Here is a 27997-nt window from a genome sequence, read left to right on the forward strand (position 1 = left end):
TTCACGGTACTCACGATGGTGACAATGAAACCGTGCAACAAGGTCGATTTTTTGGATTCGCGACTTTGAGTTGAAGGAAAATAAATTGTACGCCTCGATCATAATCGCGACGCGTGTAGTGCTAATCGATGTCATTTATTACAGGAAAATTACGTATCAACCGTATATCAAGGTCGCGGAGAAAATCTTCTTTTTTTTTTTTGCTCGTTCAATACGCCACGTAATTTAGAGACCATCGCTCAAAGATTACTCGTAATAATAATACAACGCTAATCTGGATCCATGTTGAGACCTATGCCCACGTTGATAAATGATAGGAAACACGTCAACGTTCCCACGCCGACTTCTTATCAAAGAACCGTCAATCAAGGTCGTCGGATTTTACGCAATCCGATTTCAATTTCGACTAATTACACTCCTAATGGTATCACTTGTTATGCTCTTCCCAAATCCTCTCACGCCTTTGTTTCGATCTGCACGTGCTTTAATTAGATGATTCACGTCAGGCTCAATATGGCTTTCACCGAATCTAACCTTCTTTGTCCAGGGTCTGAAGCCTGTCCTTGCCGAGGTCATTTGGAACCGTGTAGTAATAAGCTCCCATGGACAAATTGGACCAATCTTTTCCCCTGGTAAAGAACCGTCTAAATCAACGGTCAGCGAAACAAAGAAGAACAAAAACCATTACTCGAGTCACTCTGTCTAACACCGAAAACTGCAGCCTTACGTACGTGACACAGCGTGTAAAGAACCCAGTATGTCACACGGGCAAAGCTTTAATTTGTCATCTCAGCACTGTAACCATGTGACCATTTTCTGGTACATACTACATATAAAATAACGGCTAATTTGCCGTAAATTATACTGTTTCACACAACCTGTTTGGTACTTCATTTATTGGAATTATATTGCGAATATGATACAGTTGATAAGTCGGTCAACAGAGCGCAGGTCTGATTTTCCTCAGCGAGGTACGTGAGTCACGTTATGATATTCAAGCTTTGTTGCGACAACTGGTTTGTATTCTTATCTCTCGGTATATCACTGATAAATCGAAATGGGCGGTGCTGAAGAATAATTTATATTCATTACTTATTTTTACCATGGCTTAGAAATGTGATTTTGTTTTTCTGATTACACCATTGATTGCGAAGGACGAAAAAAAAGGAGGTGTAATCAGACGGTATACTCACGTTTCTTATATAACCGACATAAACGGAATTATACGCGAGTTCGTAGAATCTTGTCAAAGTTAAGAAATAAAACAAAACAGTTGAGGCAATTTATCTGTCGGTGGATAGGATGGATGAGATTCAGGACCCTGCAGACCGGAGGTGTTAAGAAAGTCCTGAAAAAATAAATCCCCTCAGATAGGCTGTCTTTTCCAGGTCCCTTATCATACAGCCATTTGGTCAACTGACAAGTGGCCCGGTCGTACGACGAGGGGAAGATCAAAGGAAGAGAGAAAAGGACTAAAATGACGGAGGTAAAAGTAGAATGAAAAGAAAATACGTAAGGAAGTGAGATAAGAAAAAGGGACCTAAAGTGGAAGGCAGTCGGAGGAGAAACGAAACCAGAAGCTTGTGGAGGAAAAGCGAAGTGCTTGACTGATACAACACCTGGGTTGGTGCATTGCACGTATATATATATATATGTATGTATGTATAACAAACGGCCCGAAGCTTCTGAAGCTCTTTAAAAATTCAACGACCTCATTTACCGTCGAGTCCATGGTTCGTACGCCTCGCGAAGATCGACCCTAATAAAGTGGGTCTTAGTAACGGCGAAAAAGGTGGATGCGAATACGCGTTCGCTAAAGAATGCGCGACGATATTGAAGAGAGAACAGCTGTCGTTCTGCAAATAGTCTGTCAGTTATTGTATTCAGATTGTTTAAATATTATGCCTCTTGCTTCATTGTATGTATTTGAATGAATTTCTTAGATCTGATTCCGTGGATGAATCTCGCTTCTACGGAGCGCGGTGTCAACCGGGGAAAATCGAATCGATCCATCGGTTAATCACCTCCACTTTACACTATCAATTTCCGATAAAATGACCGAAGTGCGAAATCGAAAAGCTCCGGGATTCGGCTTCGATCCGGCGTCCCTTTGTCATAAATTGCCGTTTACGGTCAGGGTTGTTTATTTGTTTTTCAAAGTTAATCGAAACACCCGACAATTTTCAGATCCAATATCCACCCCCATCCGGACCCCAGCCGCGGGGACAAAACCATTCCGAGGTATAGAAAATTCGCTTTACCGGTGTGCGGAAATGGTGGCGAAACGGCCCCTTTGGCTTCCGAAAATGCGACTTGTACCAAATTTTTTCCATTTTCTGATACTTGGACGGTTCTGATAACAGAACGAAGGGCCGTAACGACACCGACCTGCAAAGACGATTCTCGCCGGAGAGAAGAGCACCTGCGGTGCGCAGGCGCGGTTAGTAAAAGCGACAGGATAGAATAGCCAACGCGTAGCCGGTCTTGGCAGTGTAGCGCTGGCCATCGGTGGGCGCGTGCTGTTTGTTAACTGACCTGTAAGCAGGTAAAAGTCGCCGTTTGGTAAGGTGCGCAAGTGTGTTTATGCCTCTTGATTACACACCCATACCTACGGGTAGATAATACGTACAAACGCGCGGGTGAAAAGTGTGCATCGCGTGTTGCTATGGATACGGAGTGTTATGGTTTTACGCTGTAGTTGTGTGTGTTCAAGTATTTGACAAGCCATTACCGTGCGCGTGTGTGAACAACTTTGTATTACTACTTTTAAGCGACTTTTTTTGCAAATCTCATTTCACGAGCCTTCCGATACGTCTGTCCTTAAATTCGTAATTCACATCCATTCGCGAACTTCCTGACAACAAATAAAAGCCCCGAAGACCCTCGAAACTTACCAAGGAAACCATATTCCCAGGGTGTTATTCAACTGGAATTAGTAAGTATTCATGTACCTACGTCTGGCTTGCATGCATGTTTACGTATGCGTTCGCGTCGTTGCGGGGCTTATGCGACTGGAATTCAAATGTCCGTGTATTACTGCACCGCATGGTGCACAGCGCAAGGTGCAGCGTACGTATTATCCCTTTGGAGACTTGAACGAGCCGGTAAAGTAAACGGATCAGGCGTACCTACTCGCGGTTGTATAACTTGACGGTCAGAATCGGGCTTCCCGATTCATCGATTTCCGCTTCGTACCTACCTATTACAACTTTTCACGGGATTGGTAAACGATACGTAGAAAAAGCAGAAAGGTGTTGATACTTGGTAAACAACTCGTCGGAAGAGAGAGCAGGCGACTTCTCCGCTTATAGGACGTCCAGGTCCGGTCTGCGTAGCCTGTCGGAGTGACCCTTTAGATTTTACACGCGTTTAACTCGACCGTTTTCCAAACGTTACGGGGTTTTGCTACGAGAATCAATAATTTGGAAGAATTTTTGATGAATTGTGCAATTAGCTCGTCAAGCCGCGGGTTATGGTGTTTAGGAAATGAGTAATTTATCCGTCGTTGGTAGTTATGTAGTGAACCTATGCTGGACCGTCGGACCATAACATAACTGTGAAACACACCGCCGTCAGGCCGTAACGTTAAATAAATATATACGCACCAGGAAGCGCTCTTTTTGTTGCGAAAGCTCCTGCAGGTATTTCCGATTTGCGAAGCGCTGTAACGAGGCGCCGCAAATCCAATAAAATCGAACCTCCGACGACGGCGGCGAGGCAGCGAAATCGCATTGAAACAATCGCATCAATATTTCTACTGAATTACCGCAATTTCACTTGTGCATTAAGAGTTGCTTCCTTTAAATTTTCTATATACCTGAGTTTAAAACAGACTGGAATAACAGGAATTTCGAACGATCGACAAACGTTAAGTCTCTCGGTTTTTCGTATTTCAACACTTCGAAAATCGAGTAAAAGACAAATGCTACTTATAAAATGATAAATTACATTACGCATGTGATACATTCTACACTACAATGTGGAAAAATAATTAGGGCATAAAATAGATGCACTCTCTCGGCTGTTAAAGATCAACAATCGCCGTTGTTGTATCTTCTCTTGTGTAACACCGCTACTGTCTGCTTTAAGATGGTAAGATGGAACGAGGATACAATTTCTGACACAAAATCATTTTTCTCATAGCCAACGGCCTCCGGCAATTCTCGGCAATTTGTTGATCCAGGATAAAATGGAGCTCCGAATAATAGAACTTTGCAGCCGTTTGATGGAAAAGGCGCGAGCGTTTCGTGACATCTATAACCAAGCGGTATTGGGATCGAAATCGAACCTTGGAGAGATCATTCTCTCTTGAACAGAGACGAGCCTTTCTTCTCGCAATTTATTAGCGCAGTTAAACGGATAGGCTGGCAAATTAGATCCGGCAGATTGCGTGTAAACATGCAACTCGAACTCCTTTCCCGTTTCGCGTAGATTCGATAACGAGATCGAGGTATTATAGCTATTTATCTTTAGAAATTCGCACTAATGAAATTCCTCTCTTTTCGTATCAGGTTATTAGTAGTATTAGTATATAGGTACGTGATACATAGGTCGAAAGCAATAAATCTTGGTTTATTCTCACACGTTCGAAACGGCTTATGAAAAACCCCATATGAAACCAAGTGAATAAATATTTCTCTTGGGAGTAATTTGACACGATCATTTCTCCACTTTTCTCCCTCTGTCGTCAAAGTCGAGCCTAACAAATTTAGTACTTTAATTTTCTCATTCGCTCCTTGAAATTCCGAAGGGAAAATTCCACCGGCAATGAAACTCTGCAAAGTTTTCCACTGTTTTTTTCTTTCAAGTTTGACTGAATTGATCGGTTCTCATACCTCAGGCAGGCATTTTCCTTTCAGTACAAAGATCGCACATTTCTATCGAGTACACCGAAAAAGCACTTGCAAACTGGTATAATTTTGAATCGTTGAGCAAAAGTCAAGGTGGCAAAGAACTCTCGATGTCCTCTGCTGAGCTACTAATTCGAAACGTTCACCGATCTAATGGCGCCGAGAATTCCGTCATACCGAGGGACAGTCTCATTCGCTCCTTCTACCTGTCGACCCCGTCACTACGAAGCGATGCAAGGAATGCACCCAACCTCAACTAACGTTTCTTTCCCACTCTTTCGCTCGGGAGTTTCTACGGCTAAAAGTCCATTCACGCGAGATGTGGATACGAATTCACGCGGTGCTCCAAAGCGCGTTTATCTCGCAGGATAAATCCTCAGTTAAAAACCAATATCGTAAATTTGGACCGTATGTTTTTGACTTCTTTTAATTTTCAATCAATATACTCGTTGGAAAAAAAAATTCCACACAGCTCCTCCACAGATTCAAACACAATAATTTCTTTCACTTTTTTTTACCTCGTTGTCTGCTGCAGTAGCTGAGATAAATTACAATATTACACACGTAATTGCACAGACAGCGGATTCGAGTGATGAAATAGCAACGATAATTGCTACACGCTGTCTAGCTTGAAAAATTGCAAAATATTCCACTGCGCTGCTCATCCCAATGGCAGAATCTGCAGGATTCAAACTAGTAGCGTAGTTGATGTAACTTTGACCGAATTTGAAAGTAGCTCTGCAAGACGGATTTTAATCTGCCTAGCTGCAAAATTTACCCGACAATCACGCGTGGATGTTCACTCGCAGATTCGATCTCGCAAATTTGATTCCCAACCAAATTGCGAACAGTGATATTTTCCAGCCGTTTTTGTACAGCCCTCTCCCCCGACTGCCTTTTTACTCCCCATACGAGAACAAAGATTTATACAAATATTTTCAAATCTCGATGAAAATTGCATTGAAACTCAGGCACAGCGGAGGGTTTCGTCGAATCTATGTACCGATACGTACATATGTACATATATATTGTTTCGTTCTACTGATTGTGATAGCGGAGTGTGCAGTATACGTATACACACGTGAAGCCGTCCAGCGCTATATTCAATTTAATCCCTACCTGCCGCTGACATTTCGATTCTCTGCATGAAATCGAAAAATATCAAGCCGCCTCTGAGTTCGGACAGAGATTTTTGATAGGCTCTGACTCTGCGGGCTGATTATTGATTGCTGGGCATCGATAGGTCGATAAAGAAATAGAAAATTTTCTTTCTCTTTTTCTCTTTCTCTCTCGTATACCGAACGCTGGAAATTTCATGACGAATATTTTTTCGTGCCCCTGATACTATTTGCATCAGTGTATTTATTCAAACGGAGATACGTCGGTGTCAGTCGGCTTTTAACTGACAAACACGCGATGAAATGAAAGAAGCTACTTGTGATGCTGAGTTTAATAATTGTAAGCGAAGATGCGTTAGGATAACACGTAATTACACAAACCATTTACTCCGCGTACTTTAACGCTCGATAGCCTCAAGCTGTCGGCGTGACGAAGTTGAACCGACTTTTGTTGGCCTCTCTCCATACAAATCAACGCTCCTATGTATCGTGTGCACGTTACTTGGGATAGTTACGAATCACAGGATCTATTCCAACGAGAATTAAGGAAAAGAACTGACGAATAATTATTCCAAATTTCTGTCAAACTTTTCGTCGCTTTAAAAAAAACTCGCATCTACCAGCGCGCGTCGACTTTCTCTACGAAATACGGTGAGGAAGAACCAGATTTCGATTGGTTGATTTTCGGTGAGGCAATTGGATCGGGTTTGCTCATCTCAGACGGTATACTAATTGGATTACTCCAACCAAAAATCAGCTCACCTTTGTCAATTTATTTCTGCGATCCCGATGCTGTATGAGCAAGTAATTTATTTCTTTCCTGAAAGGCTCTGCCTCGGTCTCAAACGTTCGCTATTCATCTGCGAGGTCAGAGTACCTGTATATAATATACCTATACGCGTATACAACATTTGAAGGGGAACAAAACCTGAAATAAGAATATGAATTGATAATCAAACAAGACATTCACAATCGCGCCAAGGTACAAAGGATTCAATCAACGCAGCGTATAATCATTATCAAGCCATGAGTATTGAAAATCTTATGCATTGATCAATGCAGCACTGAACGAGAGCCCAAGAGCCAGTCTCTTGACCTGACATTTGCAAAGTGTTGCGCAAATCACGAGTGTTTATTGTCAAGTCTAAAGGTGAGTCAGTGACTCGTTCGTTTCAAGTTCCATGAACAAATTTATTTCACGATCTTTTGCTCCCACGCCATATGAATGTCGAATAAATCTAAATAAGGGACTGTAAGATTTTATCTTCTCCGCGTGAAAATTCGTATAATTAATCGTGTTGGACGAGCCTCTCCGTATCTATGTAAGATTTTGATACTGGAATTTCACCAAGTTTCACTGTATCTGAAATTTTATTCCGCGCATTAGGACATGAAATATTCAATCTCAAATAAATAATAAACTGGCCGCGGCTTCCTCGTGAATTCTCAGAATCAATCAGTAAACGGGGAAAACCTGGCTGATAATAATTCAAATACGCTGTAATCGTCTTTCTCACCCAGTTTTAAGAGAAGCCGTTTCTGTTTTTCTTTTTTTTTCTACAAATCGAAAGATTTCGTCATCATAACGATGCCAACGCTTGCACGTTTAAATTAAAAAACTGAACTGTGCATACGAAAGAAAATTCTGCGAACCATCGAACACCCAGTGACGTACCATCGCGGGCAATCGACTTATTCAAGGTTTTTCTGGTTTGCTTTCAGGCTAAGATATTCGGCCAGCTTTGGGAGCGAAAAAGACGGCAGTGATTGTTTGAACGTTGAATTAACGAGTCATACAGTATCTACGTACCTATCTACGACGCGGCTGATACGTGCGATTTTTTAAAACCAGTTTCCGACACACTTACGAGCATCAATACGTAAATCGAGGCGGCGTTTAAACGGACATTCATTGCACGCGTCCGCAAACAGAAACGAAGAGGTACAAAAAACCGAAGACGAATCGTGTACCTATCACCGGCAGACCAGCGATACGTCCACAAACCTTTTCGGACAAGAAAAACATGATCGCTCCAGGTAAGCAGCATATTTCGTTACGTTATGAATACTCGTTATAACTTGTTTTGACCATGAGACCACTAAATACGAACCGGCTTCTTTATCCCTCGTCAATAATCGTGATCGAAACGAAATTTTAGAGCCGAAAGACGTTCGTATCGGAACTTTTTGCCTCTTTATCTCCATCCTATCCAGCTCGGGCAGCGGGATAATGACGATGAGTTATTACGCATGGCTAGACATTTTCGAGCAGGCGAGACCAATTACTACGGTAGGATATTCAACTATCGGTGTACCTCGCGAGGCCTCCGATAAGATAAGAGGATCGCATCATAAAGCGGAGTAAGATGGTCCCGAACAAATGCGGTTGCGTTAATTATACACGCATCGCGGCCAGCGTCCATTAATACTCACGGTTCAGCCCACTTGTGTCAGCAGTTAACGGAACCTCCATTTTTCACCGTTTGGTTGCCCTAATGTCTCCGCAGAGTTGAGAGCTCATTGCGTACACATGCGGACTGCAACTGTCATTGTTCGCGAGAGGACGGAGAACGCTGCTCGCTGTAGTTCGATACCGTTTTTGCACGCGTGGTAATTAGAAGGGAAATACAAATATTCTCACCCCCGAACATTACCGAGAATATTTAACCATGTTTTCAGCTAACAATGAAAGTCGGAAACTCGACCAGCCACTGACCCATTCCAAAGTCCAGGTGAGACGGATACGTTGAGATAGAATACCGTTACCTGGACTTTGCACGGATGCCTCTGCATAGCTCTTCTCCACGGTAGGTGGAGATATCATAATTGCTATACACGCTTGCTTGCGGGACGCCGGTCGTCCTGACGACTTTATTCTTGCCCAGAAACTGGACAGCCCCGAGAATAGTATCGGTTACGTGGTCAATTTTCGCGTGGAGTATCGGAAGAGGGGTGAAATTTGAACGGCAATCGACGTAATTCGATGCGATTAGCGCAAAGACGAGAATGAGGAAAAGAAAACAGGATGAAACCTTTCTTTCCTAACTCTTCCTACCGCAAATTCGTCACGTTAACTTTGAAACCAACCTCACGGACCGATACTCCGCGTGACTCGAAGCAAATTGCCACTCGTGATATATCTCGGTCTGCTGGACCACTCGCAATGTAAATATACGGTATTTCGCTCTCTCTCTCTCTCTCTCTCTCTCTGTATCTAGCGGTCTGTGCCAGATGAGGTCACCGTATAGTCTGGACGAAAAATTCCTTTCTAATTTATTTCGTTACCGTTGTTGTGGGGGCGTAATTTCTCGGTAGAATCCGCCGGGAACTGCATCAAAAGCTTTTCATCCCATCATTTTGCGAATCGCCTAATTTTTCGTATTATTCGCGTCGCGTGGACTTGCGTCACGCGTAATATAGACCGAGCGTAAAAATAATTGTCGATGCGCAGGGAACGATAGAATTCCAGCACTCCTACTCATCGTGTAACATCATCCATCGACAAACTGCGAACACCCTCACGGTGTAAATTCGTACCCCTAACTTTCTTCTTATGGGAAATTAGCATTATCTATGAGTTGGGGGTTTTTCCCCGAGGGCAGCGTCGTAGCTCAGTTTACAATTAATGTTTTTCGTCCACTGCACCGTTGCCTGTCTCTTTGTCTCGTTCTTACAACGATCTCTCTTTGGCCAGCTCGCGTGCTACTTGACTTTTCGACTTCAAAAGCCCAATTTGCCTGGTTGACGACGGTCTGGTTGTAACGTCGCGCAAATTTCAAGATTTCAATGGCCTCTCGCCGAGTAAACATATCGTACCCTGGCCTACTCGCGGTAATATTAGGATGGCGAATAATCGCGCATGGGTATAATGCACAGGTACATCGACAAATAGACACAGAGCAGACATTAACTAGAGAAAGTTTCGGCGCGTATGAACAACGTACCTTCAAAGCCTACGTGTACCCCGATCCCACGAGGCAATGAATCACGCATATCCGTGTGAACGCACACACGCATTCGGATACATGCGGTTGAGTATGCGTAATGCACGTTATGAACAGGGATGAATGTACCGAGCGTAAAGTACACGAGAAACTTGCCGTCGTCAAAATACTTTCCAAGTGCGACTTTGCAACAAGACGTACAGGTATGATGCTGTGATGCTTTACATATGTTACACACGGAACGATCTGCACCGGTCAATTTGCCGCATGTTTCTCCGCTGTCTCCTGGCACTTTCATACCCAATCTGATGTCTTCTACGGCAATATTCCCGTGAAAATTTCGCTTGTTTCTCGTCGTGTGACTGAGGTGTTGATTCTCGAGGTTTTCCCGAATCCCTGTAATAATCGCTTTTCGATCGTGCTTGAAAATTTCTTTGTGATGCACATTTTGACACGTTTTATTACATGCGTAGTCAGCTTTGATGCAGATAACGTTGTGGGGACTGAGATAAAACCTGATGTTTTGAAAATCGTTCGTTATTCTACTCGCTTCATGCGTTATCGTTAATTTTCACGTTGTTGAGTAGCTTATTACCAGCTATAAAATAAGCTTTCACAATTGACTCATGACGCATGAATCGGATACGACGGATATTGAAAATCATTCAGTTGGTCGAATGTGAATTCATCGATCCTTACACTCGCCCTGCAACTGCAGTTTCAAAAATAATTAGAATGATTAAAGTTCACACGTTGGTTACAACCGATGAACGAACGTTGGCACGTGCATGGATATCTTCTTCGATCACGTCTACATATCCGGCGCGCTCGCATTGATTGCTCGGTAATTGTTGATTGCACGTACGTACTGTCCAAGCTCGATCCTTGGCGTAAATTAATGTGGCTTTGGAAAAAATTCGTTACGTTGGCATAAATAATTCCCGCTACAGGAATCTCTGCAGCAATCGCTGTGACGTAACCTACGGGTAAAATCGCCACCGTACGTGTAGAGTCGTAAACAAATGTGAACAACGTGGTGGTCAATTGTTTACCGCGATGGACGTTCCAACCATGGGCGAGCCAAGGCCAGTTACACGTGAATGGTTAATGGGGATTGACGCTTTATTCATGGCAGGCTTAGAGGCGACGTGCTCGGTGCAATATAATGTCGGAAAAATATCTCCATTGGCTCACCGAGGCCTCGATTAATCGCCGGAAAAAATGGCTCCGTCAACGTGCGAGGCCGATCGCTGAATGCGGCCGCAACCGCGCGATTCGAGTTTTCGCGCAATCGCAAATGCCGCACGTGTCCTGTGTGTGAGTACTTTTTACCCTTCAAGTTCCAAGTCGAATTGTCGCAGGCAGCGAAAAGACTTGATTAACGATTTGTATGTCTCTTTGGTTTTGCAAGTGGCATCCTTGACTCCGTATGGCAGGCCGTCAACACGTAGGAACACTTTTCACCAAGTTCAGACGAATGCCGAGAAGCCAATGGACACTTTGGAGGTCAGACCTTCGGTTCCAGGTGGTCACTTCGAGTCTGGAATTTCACTCGAAGAATAAGAAACCTATTTCACATTTCACCGCAATTACAGTGCAGGTCTATTCCGCGCACTTTACACACGCCATTGTTTCTCTTCGTGGTAGAAGAAGAGTTTGATTTGTTCGTTGAAGTTACCCCGATACGAGCCCGCAGGGCTACGGTTTTTCGGGTTCAGGTGAACGATGTCCGACTGGTCAGTGAATGCTTCGCGCGTTTACGGTCGATTGAACATTGCATCGCAATTGAATACGGTGCTAAAATTAGACGGTCAGACGGAGTGAAATTTTACCGTCAACACGTTTCGGGCGGTGAATTACAGCCTAAATTACATCGCATTACAGTTCGGACTCTAAAAACAGAATTTTCGTCGATGCCTGTCGACCTGAATTTAATTTCTTCCTTCCTGTTACCAAAAACCGGTGGCATCCACTCGTCAGTTTCAGTCGTGGCGCGGAATAGGAAACGCGAATTCAACGGTGCCAAGCTGCAATTATCTTTGGATGGTAAAATTGTGCGAGAAAAAACTCAGCTGGATAATTCTCTGACTGTTTAAAAACAAACAGAATGATTCACTTCGGACGTTGTAACGCTCTCGCCGAAAACGGTGTATCGCATCGCTATCTGCCCATCTGCACGCATGTTTTCACAGTGAGCAGAGCAAGTGAATAAGACTGAAATTAGTTTGCGGTCGTTATCGTGGCAACTGACGCTCGAACACCTGGCAGGTACAGCCGGTTGCTGCGCCTTCGTAGGAACTTATACCGGATACGGCTGTATGCTCCACTAACTTGGAACGTCTTTAAAACCCTGCGGCACCCTGCGTTGAAAAACTAAAACGTAGAAAAAAATTCGTCGGCAAAAAACGGAAGAGAAAAATTCTCCACGTTAATCGCGAGGACGTGATCGCCTCTGATTTCTTTCCTTCTTGTCTCTCTTTTCATCCTGGTTCTTCGCTATTTTGTGAAAACTATACGAACAGTCGGTATTCTGATGCACAAATGTAGAGACATTTTTTATTCACATGATTGTTACCGAGACGAGAATGGAGATTTTTTTTTACCGGAAACCAGCGTTCTAATCACCGGTTTAAATCTAGCAAGTTTTTTCTTGTGAAATACGTTAAGGTTAACCACTCTGTGATTGCAATTTGGCTGCGTATTAAGCAGCAATTGTGTAATAAAACGAGGTGCCTGCACGCGATTTGAATTTAAAAAAACATCCTATTCAGCACGGACATATTTTACACGTGTCACAATTCCGCGAGCATCAACTGTTATTAAACAACGGTGAAATAAAATACACGCATAAACGAATAATGGGGTATTCGGAAATTCGTAGTCACCGTCTGGCTGAAATTGCTTCTGCCAAGTAATAAAAATCTTTTTCTCACACAATCTCAAGCTGCAATCTCCGTTACGCAATATCGCCAAAGTAAACGTAGAACTGCAAAGAACAACGCGAACGATCTCTCAGTAATATGTTTTTTCTCGCAATCTCAGTTAATTCACGCTACTAATTATTTCACATTATTTTACCGAAATTGACAAATTTACATGTGCATGATATTATCAGAGTTAAATTTTTTGCTGTGCCTGACAAACTACCGCGGTATTCTCATTCTCAAGAGAAAATTACACGAATGAATTTTCGTCTCAAATTTTTGGAATGAATTATGACGTATTTTGTAAGCATGTAACGAAGAACTTAATCCGATTGTGTAATTAGAAATCTTACATCATCAAATCAGCCTAGCATCGGATCTGATAGGGCCATGAAGAAAGTCAATTGAAAAATAATCATCATCAATGCAAACCAGGTTGATAGTAATTAACTTTGAGAACTGCTGTACGAGTAAACAAAAGCTTTGAGGAAAAAGTGAACGTTGTCTGCGATACTCTAGCGGTAAAAGGTTCGCACGCGACGTAATGTTGTGTCATACATTCTCACGTTGCAAGCTATCACCGCAGCCAGTAGGTGTGATAAAAATGATAAAAGCGAGAACGTATCGCAAAGGGTTCAGCCACTCAGGCATTATTATTTATAAAAGCAGTAAAGAAGATCAACGGACGGCACCTTTATAATTTACCGCTTAAACCTCTTCACACCTCTCACAATCAGTCTTTGCAATTAATTTGACATGACGACCCAGTCTGTGAAAGTAGATCGTTTCACAGGGAAAAGGCTTGGTAAAGAGATCTTCTTACCGTAAATCGAAAAGAAACTGAAAACTTGGTGTCACTTTTTCTTCTTGAACGTCTAGCTTTTACTTTTCTTGTTGGTAGTCGAACGGAAATGAAGGCTAGGTTTTTTGAATTGGCCTCCAAAATTTCCTTCTTCGTTCATCCGCGAAGAGAAATTTATCTAGATTTCAAACCCTTCTTCTTCAATGCTGAAATATATTTATTTTAAAGAGATATTTTATATTCACCGAGAATGTATTTTCTTTAAATTCTCCGCATACCTACGCAGCAGATTCGAATTCAAATCGATAGAACAACAGGGAACAAAATATTAAACGAGACGAGGGTTCCAGCTTTTAATTCACGACGGTTGGACACACAATTCCAAAGTTCTAACAATTTCAGGCTAATTTCGCATCACTCTGTGGCACTTGTACGCAACCCTCCGTACTCCCCATGACTTCTGCGAAATACCCTCTGTTTTTTTTGCGTCAAACGTAAACCGTACTCGAATTCACCGTGCCGTAAAACAGTCTACAGTATAAACGTAGATGGTGCGGTAGGTAACGGTAGGCTTGAGAAATATTATAAAACTCTTTGTCATCCGCAGTAACACAAAACTCTCTACTAGAGTTTTCGGAACTGTAGCGCGTAATTACAAACGGAAAACGAAATTTACTTTCGATTACTCGTGCGTGACTTTATCGCCCATATTTCGTGTGGCTATGATCTCTGTCCAGGTATCGTGTAACGGAGACGCCGAATTTCATCGGTATGATAATTATTGTTGGGTCGAATTAAAACGCGAGAGAGCGAGAGAGGAGTGAACGGTGTAAACGATGAAACAATAGAGTATCCCGGCTAATTCAGTCAACGTATTTTATTTAGTTTGATTTCACTTACACCTTCCTCGAGTGTTTGAATATGCCAACGTTACAATAGCGGGACTGAAAATGAATTACAAAATGTGAATGACGTAATATCTTTACCTTCAAAGACTCCGTACGTAGGAGAATAATAGGGAAATAATTCATTCGGTAATGACGTTTACTTTTACGATGAAATTTGCGTAATCTCGAACGCCAGATTCAGCTGTATTTTTTAGGTAAATATATATATATATATATACATACGGTGAACTGGATCTTCTCTCGCCTCCCAAGAATCCCGTGCCCGTCCGCACCAAGTTGTTGTTAAATTACCCACGCACTGACTCACTGACTTAATTATTCCGACGCTTGATCTAATCAGCGAATAATAGTCAATTTACGCCTCTGTCCGGGGCAGTGTTGCAGCAAGTAGTATATATTCGATAGAAAAGCAGCGTTTCCGTGAGTCTTTTAGACGTTGCAACTCCTCTCGCGTTTTGTCCTATACGTAACGATAAGAGAAGAATGTGTAAGGATACGATCATTTGCCGAGAGACCTCGACTAACCCCTTGCTCAACTCTTTACTGAAATTAGCATACATGCATAATCGTGCAGACAGAAGGTCGTTGAGATAAAACCGCAAGTCGATGTTGGCACAGTGGAATATCCTGTTGCCAGTTTGCTACAGCTGGGATACCTAAGCTTCGCGGTCGAATAAACTAACCGAATAACTACGCCTTTGAGGCTAGCGTGCTGGTGAGCGGCTGTTCAAAGCCGTGATATCTTGTACCCACTGCGATTCTGGTCCAACTTTGATCTTCAAATAATTACAACCAGCGCAGCGTTCGAGTTTGACTGAACAGCGAAACGTTATGAAGAATTTATTTGGAGAGACGGGAAACAATGAACTGTGACCAATGATCGCCGAAGCATGCCCGATACACCCGTCTTTGCGTACGTAAATTCTCCACCTCACGTTTGTGTGAAAATTACTAATTTCTTATTACAATGTAATTACTAATTACCTTAGGTATGGCTTGAGCAATTTCTAAGAAGCAATTTCAATCATGGGTTATCCTCAATGACAACTCGCTGCCTGGATCGAATAATTCGATACAACGCTTAGCTGTAATTACCGGCCAAATATGTTAATAACGAGATATTTTTCAGAGATTTTTTTTCCATCCATCGTCTGAAGCCGTAATTAAATATTCCGATTCGTAACAGTGTAATTATACCGCATGATACCAGAGATAAAAACACCGAGGCGTTGCTATAGAGAATCGAGCGAACTGATATCGCAGTCAGTAATACCGTCGTGAAGAACAAGCCAGTCAACTGTAATTTGGTCGGATAGTGGATCTTACGGTGGCGAATTACCAGCTAGTCGAATCGTCCGGTAACTGCCCAATAGTGAACTATTGATTGATTGAAAAACGGATGTTTGGTACGATCCTTCTCAGTCTCAATGGGCAAATTAATTTTCGATGTAAGCAGCCGTGAAATTTTTTACACTTACTCAAAAGTATCAAGTCACGTCACTGTCCGAATGCCCCGATTTAATTGTTCGAAATCTAATCGACAGATCACACGTTAGAACCAGGAAGTATATAATTAGAACGAACCATTGGTACGATGGTATGCGTGCGATTGCGAGTGTGACGACAAGTAAGAACACTCCACGTTGGCTCTGCATCGATGGCCCGCTTTCCATCGCTTTAGCATATGAGTATTCGTTTAATAGGCCAAACATTCGATGCCGAGGAACTGAGCATGGTCAGCAACTCATTGTGACACACATCGTATATACACACGATTGTAACGCACGTTACATGAATTTTGATACCCTGACGTAACGTGAAAATAACCGCGTCGCTTCTTTCTCTAGCAAGCCATAAGTTGTCGATGATTATTATAGTGCAATTATGCCGAAACATCACTGCCATGAACTTCATGTTCACGCAAGAATGCTTATCTCAGCTTTATCAGCTTTTCAAGCTCCTGTCAAAATATCGTCGGCGTAACGGACGGATGCTACGGTTGGTTCGGGAAAGTTGATAATTTGAAGCAAAGCGATGCGAAATTGAGAACTTTTACGGTATTCTCTAATTGTAAGTATCTCGTATGACTCCGCCGTAACTCATATGGGTCCCAGGTCTTTATTGTACTTTGAGGAAATTAAGGACTACTCGAAACGCGATAAATGAAAAAATCGGTCTTTCAAACAGACGCTAAAAATGTGGCGGTTGTCGGTCGCAAACCAGTCATTTATTTTCAATTGAACCAATCAACGAACGATCTGCAGCATTTTTGAACGATCGTCGTTATGTATCAGAAGAACCTTATCCGAGGTTGCTGAATCTCCATTATTCTTATAATACACACACGAAACCAGGACTAATATTATCAGCAATTTTCTGACGCAAGGTAAAACCAAAATGCGGTTTATACCCTTTGGTCATCCCACAATTAATTAGTACCGTTAATTATCTACCGGCTTCCCTTGATAAAATTTTTAAACATGATTTTGCAATTACACGCTTTTGCAGCGACGTCCAGTTTTTGTTTTTTCCGCTTGATATTCGACACCTCGCCGTACCTGCTGTATAATATATATCTTGATGAAAAATAGAATAAGAATGAACAAAAAGCGATTGTGTAACAAAAGCCTCAGCGTGTTCAGACGTGACGTAAAGGGTACCTATAGACTAGATTTATTTACTTCGCTTTTTCTACAGACAGAATGGAGTTTAATAATTGTGAGAAAATAATATTTATGCTTGACTCGGCATTAAAATACAAGTAAAAGAAGACAATGATACGCTCCAGGAACTAGCACTATTACATATCGTACTAAGCCTTGCTGAACACACGTCACGATTGATTCGATTCGAAATTTATATCCCTTGTGCGTTTTATGAAAAACTTGTGAATCAATACTGCGTTTTCACCGGCCTTTAAGCGCTCCGGGTTCTTAAAAAAGTGTTTATGATAAAAACACAACTTGCAAGTTCCAATATTATTTCTCATCCTTTAGTGTTACTGCTGCGACCATGCAGACGACGAAGGCTTTAATAATACGGATTTAGTCTGTTATATGGTCACGAAACTTCAACCTTACTGCAGGCTTGACCCAACGTCAAAGCGGGTCTTTGCGCGACCTGCCAAGTAAAAGTCGACACTGAAGCTCCCAAGTTTTATGAACTGTCAATTAAAACTCCTCCCGAATTTTCATCGCGTTTCGCGTCTCTCTTTCTCCGGAACCCGTCAACACGTATATCAGATTGTTCCTCTACCAATTTTCACGAGCCAATTTGAACGCGACTGTTCAAATTAACTTAAATTTGAGACTTTTCGTATATTATGTTACAATTAACCATCATGAACGAGTGATTGACTTGAGTCGGTTCTTCTATAAAAAAGCTGCCTTAAGTTACAATTCCGATGTAATTAATCATAAGTAATCAAGGATAGCCGATTTGTGATGATTACATTCACCCGGAAGCTACTCTATACCTTTTTTCGCATGTTAATAAACGGTAATACCATTTCTTCTTCCTCCAGTCACCGTTCAATTGAGAAAAAATTGTGGTAATTTAAAACATAAGTAACTTGTTTCCTTATCATTTCCTCCGAACCCTCGTTTCCTTTTCGAAAAATAATAAGCCCACCTGATCCATGGAATAATTTATAAAGTCAACGTCGTATTGTACCTTAATAAATATCTCGCTCGAGCCACGAGTTATGTGTATAAATTTTAATATTTAATGAACAACCTTTGAAGAACAAGTACAAACGACTCTCGTCAGGAAGTTCATTTGTATATTCAATGGCTGAAACATTACAACTCGATTTGTAATTAAATGGAAACTTTTGAACTTGTGTTACAGGTTCTCTGAAAAGATCCAACGGATGCTGAGATGGCGCTCAAAAATGCAAATTCCTTGTCTGGAGTATGGCTAGGTAAGATGACGCTGTAACTAAAACTAACGTAGTCATGATTTATTTACTATAAAACAGATTCTTACAATTTTTAATCCAGCCATAAAACGACATTTCGATAATATTTCCAGATCCTCAAATCTCGCGGACTGTTGACAAGCATGAAAAAATTTATCTCATATAATTAATTCGATCATTTGTTGTCAAGGGTTTTTAACATCAGGTTCATTCCCCGCTTCACATAATGTGACATTACAACATCGTTTTCTCCTCTATCCGCATTCGATTGTATATTCATTCGTTGAAGTAATACTTTGTCGAAATATCCACTAGACGCGTAAAGTCTCCCGCATAGCAATTAGGTATGAAATAGGTTTGCGCAGCAGAAAAATGCAAAGCAGTACTTCATTGGGATCGCAGTCTACCAGGATGCGACCTAACAGTATCATTCCTAGGAGAATGTCCTGTCGGTGAAATCTGGATAGTCGTCGCTTTCGGCGATATTAAAAGCCTGAAGTGAGGTGATAAAGCTTTCAAGATCCATCATGGCATGATATAATTGGCACTAGCCATCCGCGTCTTACCGCAATAATCGTAAAAGCATTTTGCGTATAAGCCCATCGACGTGTGGTAAAATTATGGATTAGGCAATTCAATTAACGGTGAAGAAGAATCGGCAATATCGCCATACGGCCTGCGATAACTCACGATTATCACTCGCAATGTCCAGTAATATACACCATGAAACGTTCATTAAACCTCTGAAAGGCGGAGCGCTAATGTTCAAGTTGTCTGCGAAAATTCTGAATGCGCGAGTCGTTTGGAATCCGAATATCATATCTGTACTGCTACTATTAGCGCATCGCTTTGTTTACGACAATAAATTATCTAATATCGCCAAACGTCTATTGCATCGTTGAACAATGCCAAATCGTTGAGAAAAATAAAGTTTACTGCTGTAATGCAGTAACAGTTTGTATTTATTGTCGACGACCAATGGCCTCGATATGCCTTTCAGACAATGGTCAGTCGCCGAAGAGAAGATCTGGTTAGATGTCACATGATATTCCAACGCGTACATATATACATATATATATATATATATATATATATATATATATATATATATATACCATGTATATAAATAACTACAGTTGAACAAGCAACCTCTATATCTCATCTCTAACGTGCCGCAGTCTAGAGCAATTGAGATAACGACGGCTGGGCGTTCGACGGAGGCCAATAACGAAAATATCAACCTTATCCCGCGACGTCCGTTCATTCATGTGTAGTGATTTGAAAATTGAATTATACCCTTTAGACAGTCAAACGATGAAACCCGAGGTCATGTTACATACGGTTTACCAAGTTTTTCTCCATCCAGCTCGATGCCCAAGATTACCGGGGATTTATCTGCCTTTGGTAGAGGAGTAATCCGATAATTATATCACTGGGGTAAAGGGAATTTCATTGTAAAAGAGGGATGAATGATAGAAGTTTTGGGCTGCTGTACAAATCGTCGAGAGTTAGAATAGGTCAACCCACTTCAGCCCTGCAAAAGTACTTCGTTTGCAAATCTCAATATCGATGCCTTACAGCGGGACCAAACTCAAGTAGTGCTACTTCTAATTACTATTGGCGGGCTCGTGTACTATAACGTGGATTTGAAGTACGCATGAGAGTAGTTGGGGATGTGTAATCTCCAATGTGTTCGTAACGAGGGACGGTCGTTGAAAAAGAACCTTGTTGTTGTCAGGCCTCGCGCATTGTAACACGTTCGCTTATTACAGTGATCTACGCTTAGGATTTCAAATGACCACGGGCGTGCTTAGACTGCATATCAATCTCGGACCTGACAGTCAAGTTTCATGTACCTACACTTATTCTACATACATCACGTTTTGTCGTCGAATTTCACATACGTTTTTGTATTTAAAGTGGATTGACTAATGTGCAGAGTAACGTAGTTGGACTGATCAATAGGTGACCTTAAATGCACACGCCTACAGTGACGTCCGAGTCTTGAGAATCACCATTTTGATGGCGGTTAAACTGATTCTTGTGAATTTCTTTCTGGTTTCAGGGCTGATATTGGTACTTGTTGTACATACTCTGGCTGAAAATACCCCCTCTGAAGAAGAGACGGAAGCCGAGAGTTCGCATATTAATTATGACAGTCAAAGCAACGACGACTTCAGATTTTCGAAGGAAGATTTCGACAATTATTTCGAAAAAGATGTAAATCAACCGAATATCGAAGATATTTCCGAAGCGGCCGGGGGTTTGGGGAATGAATCGTTAGAAAATGCGGATGGAGTTGATGCTACAACAACGGCGAAGACGGTCTCTAATTTTACCACACTTCGGCACAATGAGACAATACCTACCATAGCAACGATTGACTTTGAAAACAATTTGACAATTACCGATAATGAAAAAACGGCCGTCGAGGGTGTGAGAGAAGTCAGCAGAGTTGAGAGTTCGCAAGCACAGTCTAATGCCACCACTGATAAGGTAATTGTAGAAGTTTCGAAGGAAGAATTGGATAGCGGTGGTGAAGGACAGTCAGAATCTGCTCATCGGGAATTCGAATTCGCTGAAGAACACGATGACTTCGACGAGCACACGAGTTCCGAATTTGATGAAGCCACAACACCGAGTTCGGCATTGTTGAACGCCAGCAGTCTAAGACTTCCGGATAATTTACACAAACATGTCGAGCAGTTCGATATAGAGAATTCAGACGAGGACGAGGAAGCAGATGGCAACGATACTCATTCTTTGATGAATGACACGAACGTCAACTATCGTTTAGACTTCAAGTACGGCACGAAGAGGTTTCCGGAGAATGATACCAGAAAGCCGAACGGTGACAACGGAGAGGGTCTGACATCTGAACCGAAACATGAAGTGGAGATTTTTAAGAATGTTACTTATCCTTCTGTATTGAGGATCAGTGAAGATCCGAATAACGCCACGGTGATCGACGATACAACGCCAAATTATTCAAGCTCGAAACCCAAAGCCCGGACGATTTCCATCTCAGGTGACAATGATGTATCTACAAAAAATTCAAAAAATTTCAATCATACACGCCCAGATCAGGCAGCGTCTGATACGATAATGAGAATCTCTCCCAAAAAGTCCGTTCCAACGGAAAAACCCACCAAGCTAAAACCATACCCATACTTGACATCGGAAAGTACATCCATTAATTACGAACTCGTTACAGATTTACCGAACAAGACTGAGGTATCTACGGAAGAGATAGCAGCGTACAAGAATACGATTGACAGACAGAAGTCGGATGATAAAATTATAGTCACGGAGCCATCGGTACTAGTCGACAATAGTATTGAGAAATTTAAACCCGTTCACGAGAAAAGATCTGGAACTTTACCCAGAGTAAATTCAACGCTTGGTACTTCTGCAGCAGCAACGGCATGGTCAGCACCGACAACTGAAAATTCGATGTTAAAAAATGCAACGGATGTGACAGAAGAAGCTCAAACCACTGTCTCACAGTCCAGACACCGTAATCAGACTGGCAACGATGTCCCTCAGAGTAATATGAATATTTCAGTTACTACGGAAGAACCTTCTACAATTCTCTCCGAGGTTACAGAGAATAACATAGAAAATGTGATTGGAAAAGTCAATGGTACCAATAACCCAACGGTTTCGACACCGATTACTAAAAAATTAATCGATCATCACGAAGCGACAAAAAATAATTCTGAGCTCGTGGGAAGCGAAGTCTTAAATTTTACCGAGAAAATAGAAACAGTGACGAGTGGCTCCTCCACCAGCAACGAAATCCAGACGATAACGGAAAAGTCAAAGATAACTCCGATCCAACGGATCGACGACGTTCCATCGTCAACCGAAACCTATCCAGTGAATGCAACGAACGATGCTGATAAGTCGAAGTCAAAAGATGGCATCACCGCTTCTTTACCAATGTTCACATTCACGACAACGAAAATTGTACAAGAATCGTCGAGTGAGATTCCAGTGTTTGAATCTAATGGAACTAGGCCAATTGAGGAGAACGTTGCCAACGTATCTCATCCCCGGACAATCTCGCAGAGTTATGGAAGCACCAAAGACATCGCAGAGTCTAAGGACGATCAAACAACCACGATACAGTACAAATTCGTAAGTCTAACGGATGGTGAAAAGACCACCACGCCTTTTCCGAGTGACGACGTGAGCCCCGAAAGTGTCACCGTTACCAATTCCCTAAACGAGACTTCGAAAACAATGGAACCTCCGAGCTCTGAAGAAAACAGCACGTTCACAAATTTATTTAACAATATTTCGGTAACAACAGTATCACAGGAAACAACCGAATCAGTGGTAACCGATGATTCTACTGACGAAAACCCAACGTCACTTTCAACAATGATCGAAACTGTCAAACCAGACAATGTTAATTCGTCGACCACCATTGTCTTTCCAGACACAACCACATCCAACACCAAATTTGATGTCACGACGACTGAAGATCTTCCAAATACCACAAATTCGCCTGTTTCTGAAACTGGTTTTACCACAGGAACGAAGGCTAACACTGACGCAACTATTTCTCCAACATTCGGTGCAAACACGTTCAATGGCCGGATAGAGGAGACAACTACGGCACAAAATGAAAATCCTGAAGAGACGACAACAACGATGATGCCTGTAACCGTAACCGTTATTGAAGAAACAACTACGGCTTCAAACAGTGAAGTTATCGTTTCAACAGAAAGTACGAGTACGTCAGAAATTCCAACAACGGTCACCCTAATTACGACGCTAATACCCGAAACCGGCCAACAATTTCCAAATTCAAGCAACAATGCCATAGCAGTGGTTGCAGTCTCTTCGGTAGCTCTCATTTGCTTGGTTCTACTTGCAGGCTTGTTGGTAAGTTTGTTATACTCAATTTGTTTTCATTTTTTTTTTTTTGTTTTCTTGTTAAAAACTCGGAACCTTGTCTATCGTTGTCGGTATCACTGTTTCAAAAAACTATCGAGTGCACGCAACGACTTTCGAGTAATACTGTGTACCTACTAACTAAATGTGACGTATCAAAAATCAATAATCAATTTAATCGAATTACAGTTTATAATGAGAAAACGACAGACGAGATTCAATAACGTGCAAAGATGCCGACCACTGACGTTGGAAGCTTATCGAGTCGGTGGTGTTTCGGCTTACAACAGCATGAGAAGAAAAGATCGTACGCGCGACTCAAAGCGCAGCTATGGAAACCCTGCGTTCGAAGATTCGGTAAGTATTTAGAGAACCACCATCCAAAATGGAGAGGACACCTAATTATAAGTCGTCAAATTAGTCTGTGGAAAGATCAAACGACGCTTTGAAGCGTGATCTTGTACGCGGCGCAACCTCAGGTCTCTTTGTGCCGTCATAACCGACTGTTTGACTTTGCTTCGAAACATTTCTGAATCCCTTAACTACGAAATGTGTATCAATGGGGAAAGTTTTTGATCTGAACCCAAGATTCGTCGTATTAAAACTGACTTGCATCAAGTGACGTGAATCAATGAAAATGGGTTTTTTCTTTGCTTTATTAAATCGAAAAACAAGGATTATACACCTGTCTCTCATTTTTCAGAGCGTAACTCCGTCTCATCCGTTAAACTTTGCTGGTTTATCGTCCTTCTGCAACGACTTAAATGCCATCAACGAGGAGTTTGCGGGAATTCCCCAGGTGTCCGCGAGGATCGACGAACTGCCAGCCGGTGCCGAGGTGAAAAATAGGTACGCCAATGTCGTCCCACTACCGGAGACCAGAGTACCACTTCAAAAGATCAACAACGAACCATTAACGGAGTATATTAACGCCAGTTACGTTCGCGTGAGTAAATTTATCAGTTTTACAAGTAATCACAAAGCTAATTAGCACATGAAAGAAAATTACATTCCTCTCTGCGAGTAATCGCAGAAAACTGATTGCGAGTAACAAAATCTCGGTTCAGCGTAAAGTTTGTCGTTTCCCCTCGTTAACACCGCAATCCTATACACATAACAACTTCGAAGCAATTCCGTCTTGAGGAATAACTTAAAATTTGGAAAGTAGACGCTACGGAGTCGGTTTGAATAATTCATGAAATCGCGGTTGAAAATCAACGTAACGTCGATTTCAGGGACCGAAAAATGCCACGAAATACTACATAGCGTGTCAGGCGCCGATCGAGTCAACGGTAGCTGATTTCTGGAGGATGATCTGGGAGCAGCAGAGCAAAGTGATAATAATGCTGACCGACATCGTCGAGAACGGGGTTGAAAAGTGCGTCGATTACATTCCGCCGTCCGAAGTAACCGATTGCCATCGCCTTTACGGCGACTACCAGGTTACGCTGAAGAAGCACGAGGCAAAGGAGAAGTACGCGATCTCCACCCTCCACTTGAAGGTAATCAACAATTGACCCTCGACTCCTCTCTCGTATTATTTGAAAAATATTCGCCGGCGCGTTCGCCACTCGCTTTCGCTCGGTAAGATCCTCCTCGATCCAACCAGCCAAGTAACCGATGCCATCCTCTTACCGTTCGTCGTAGAATCTCGAGAACAACACGTATCGCGAGGTCTCCCACATATGGTATCTCTGGCCCACGAACGGCGTACCATCGGACGCGACTGGTCTCATCGCAATCCTCCTCGAGGCGAGGGCTCTGCAGAGGGGCGCACCCGGACCGATAGTCGTCCACTGCAGTCCCGGTACCGGACGAACCGGTACCCTGATCGCCCTCGACCTCGGTATCAGACAGTACGAGATCACGAGAACCGTAGACGTTCCTCGGGTCGTTTATACCATCAGAAGGGACAGGGCCGGAGCCGTACAGACGAAGGAACAGTACGCGTTCATTTACAAGGTGAGTCGGGACCCCGAAGAGTAGTTTCGGTCGCCAGGGTGAGTCTCGGAGGTGAAAGGATCGTTGAACGAACCTCGACGCTTTCTCCGATTAGTTATTGAATCTCCGATGTAGCAGAGATGAATTTTTTTATGCAGCTTCTCATCATTTCTTTCAGGGCTTGAATTTGTACGCGGCGAAGCTCGCTGGCGGGGCACTGGAATCTATGTGAAGAAGGATTCACCTCTCCGAGCTGGCCCCGAATTGCCAGGAAACGTTGCTGTGACCAAATATGTTGAATCGCTTTTCAAAGACTCGGTCGACGCTGAAGAATAGACGAAACGCTCGTCACAGGAGCGCGACGAAGAAAATAGTTAAACTACGTAACTTGAATTAACTACGCATGAATATCGTGAACGAAAGAACGAATGGATTGCTCTTTGAATTTCGCCGACTCGTATCCGGCTTCGATTTAAAATACAACAGGGTGAAATTTTCTTTGCTGAAACATTGAAGAACAGACGAAAAAATATTGTTAATTTTCGCATCAATTGTTTAACTTGAGGACCAGATAATTAGGAAAATTACCATTTATTAATGGTTATATACGTAACAGTTATAGCGTGACCAAATAATTGTTGTTGTTGTTGTTGTATATATTCTAACTCGTAGCGCGCAGCTCTCTATATGTGTATATAACGGAATATTTTTTATTCTTATATGACATTATTAATTTTTTGAATTTTTTTCAGCTAAATTTGCTATTAGGTGATCAAATTTTTTAACATTTGTCTTCTTTTCCATTGACGTCACCACGTACAGAACTTAGCCATACGTTACTTGCAAGTATTTCAGAAAATAAGGTTACGGAGAAATTAAAAATTTTGCATTCGTCGTCAAAGCAGATGCTGCGAACAATGTGATATGCATATATTGTTTATTAATAGTAATTAGGATAATCAGCCCGCTTTTGTCGGAATCAGTATTTCGTAAACAGGGAACATGATTCGACGTGGCCGAATATATACAACGTTTATCGTGGAACAAGTACATGCTCAAAAAAGTGTAAATGTTACGAGACAAATATTCTCAAGTTCAAAAAAATGAGACAAATATCATCTCCTAACGAAAAGTAGTATTGTGCAAATTTTCAAAAGTACCCACGTTGTACAATTATTATTATTTTGTTTTACTACGCCCAATCCTATGTACAAGCATGTGTTGAAAACAAATTGAACACAACTATACCAATTGGACAGCAGTGGTTGTTTTTCGTTGCTGCACGAACAGTTTACGATAAAGAAAAAACGTATATCGTTAGAGTTTTTTAGTGCAATAGGAAGTAGAGTATAAAGTACTCGTCAGTTAACCGTCTTATAAAAGACGGTGACATATGAATGTTAATTTACGACGCTGAAGGTCCACCAAACATTTCTTTGATACTCGTAAAATTTCGTAAATTTTTTTGTAAATATTTAACATGATGTGATTTATGAAAAAAATTAAAGATTTAAGTTTCTCTCTGCGACGTCCCTCTGATATGAAGGATAGTACAACAATTTATATATGTGTATCGATATTATACATTTTGTGTGATTGACGATTACGTGTAACGTTCCTATACGTGAAAAAGAAATTATTATTATTATTATTATATGTATTCATAGATACTAATATATAAATATATATATATACACATATGATATTACAATGTATTAAATATATAATATGACATAGATACGATCTAAATATTATACTTTATAATTATATATCTAGGCATAATAGTTATTGTAATGAATATACCATCGATTTGACTGACCCGCTTTTAGTTGAATGATTACAGTGATCAATTCATATAAAATTGAATACATTATCATTGTAAATACAGTGCGGTCGACGATGCTCAACGGTAAATTAGTAAGATTGTGATCAATGAAAAAGAGGTCAAAAGTTGGGAGTCAGCGAGTACTTTTTCAACGTATCAAAGTATTCTCTACGTATTATCCGTAAATAAATGCACAAATTTGTGAAAACGGTTGGATTCATTACCACAAAGTTACACAAAGATTTACCAAATCAATCTTCCATTGTTTTAAATGTTTGTGATCTTCATACTTCCTGAGATTACAGAATGTTTCTACTCTGAATACGTGGTCTTGTACAAAAATATTGTATAATCGTGACTTGAAAACCAAGACGTCACTCGATATAAAATAACAAATTTTGCCAAATACTGACCAATTGTTGAAGAAATTACGTGAAGGAAAATAATTGCACGTAATATTTTCGAGGTGAAGCTGATAAAATGCTTCGCAAAGTCAAAGCACCAAGCGTATAATATATACAGTTAGTCTCGTGATATGTAGCAAGTGAAGGACGTGTCAAAGGCAATAAAGTCTAATTCACTAATTGTTTTTATAGATGCCGTATTGTTGAGGAGCAAAAATAACTTGAACATTCAAATATACAGCTCAATATAATTCCTAGGCTAAAATGGTACCAGCATCAAGAACGTTACCTTGGCAATTAATTAAAGCTATGAGCTATAAGTATGAAACTGAACCGTATGAAAGTGGTCGGGTGGCCATTTATTCAAAAGAAAAAAAAAAAAAATTAAACAGTGTGAAATGTTGTAGCTGTCAAGGATAAAGTACTGCTGATCAGTGTGAAGAAGCGAATGAACGGAAGA

General features: G+C 41.5%; 1 protein-coding gene across 4 annotated transcripts; it reads left to right on the forward strand.

Moving 5' to 3' along the window:
- Nucleotides 1-2502: 2502 nt before the first annotated feature.
- Nucleotides 2503-27973, forward strand: LOC124307611 (receptor-type tyrosine-protein phosphatase zeta-like). 4 transcript variants are annotated; one of them, XM_046769476.1, is made up of 10 exons: nucleotides 2503-2935; nucleotides 7691-8005; nucleotides 18396-18468; nucleotides 20531-21493; nucleotides 21680-23358; nucleotides 23557-23724; nucleotides 24071-24313; nucleotides 24603-24869; nucleotides 25015-25329; nucleotides 25487-27973. In XM_046769476.1, exons 3-10 carry the CDS (start codon nucleotides 18426-18428, stop codon nucleotides 25538-25540), a joined length of 3732 nt encoding a protein of 1243 aa, XP_046625432.1. In that variant the 5' UTR covers nucleotides 2503-2935; nucleotides 7691-8005; nucleotides 18396-18425; the 3' UTR covers nucleotides 25541-27973. The 4 variants fall into 4 exon arrangements, with proteins under 4 accessions (XP_046625432.1, XP_046625429.1, XP_046625430.1 ...); XM_046769473.1 differs by having other exon boundaries at nucleotides 20531-23358; XM_046769474.1 differs by lacking the exon at nucleotides 7691-8005 and having other exon boundaries at nucleotides 20531-23358.
- Nucleotides 27974-27997: the final 24 nt, after the last annotated feature.

The sequence above is a fragment of the Neodiprion virginianus genome, chromosome 6, assembly GCF_021901495.1.
Source record: "Neodiprion virginianus isolate iyNeoVirg1 chromosome 6, iyNeoVirg1.1, whole genome shotgun sequence".
Taxonomy (NCBI): domain Eukaryota; kingdom Metazoa; phylum Arthropoda; class Insecta; order Hymenoptera; family Diprionidae; genus Neodiprion; species Neodiprion virginianus.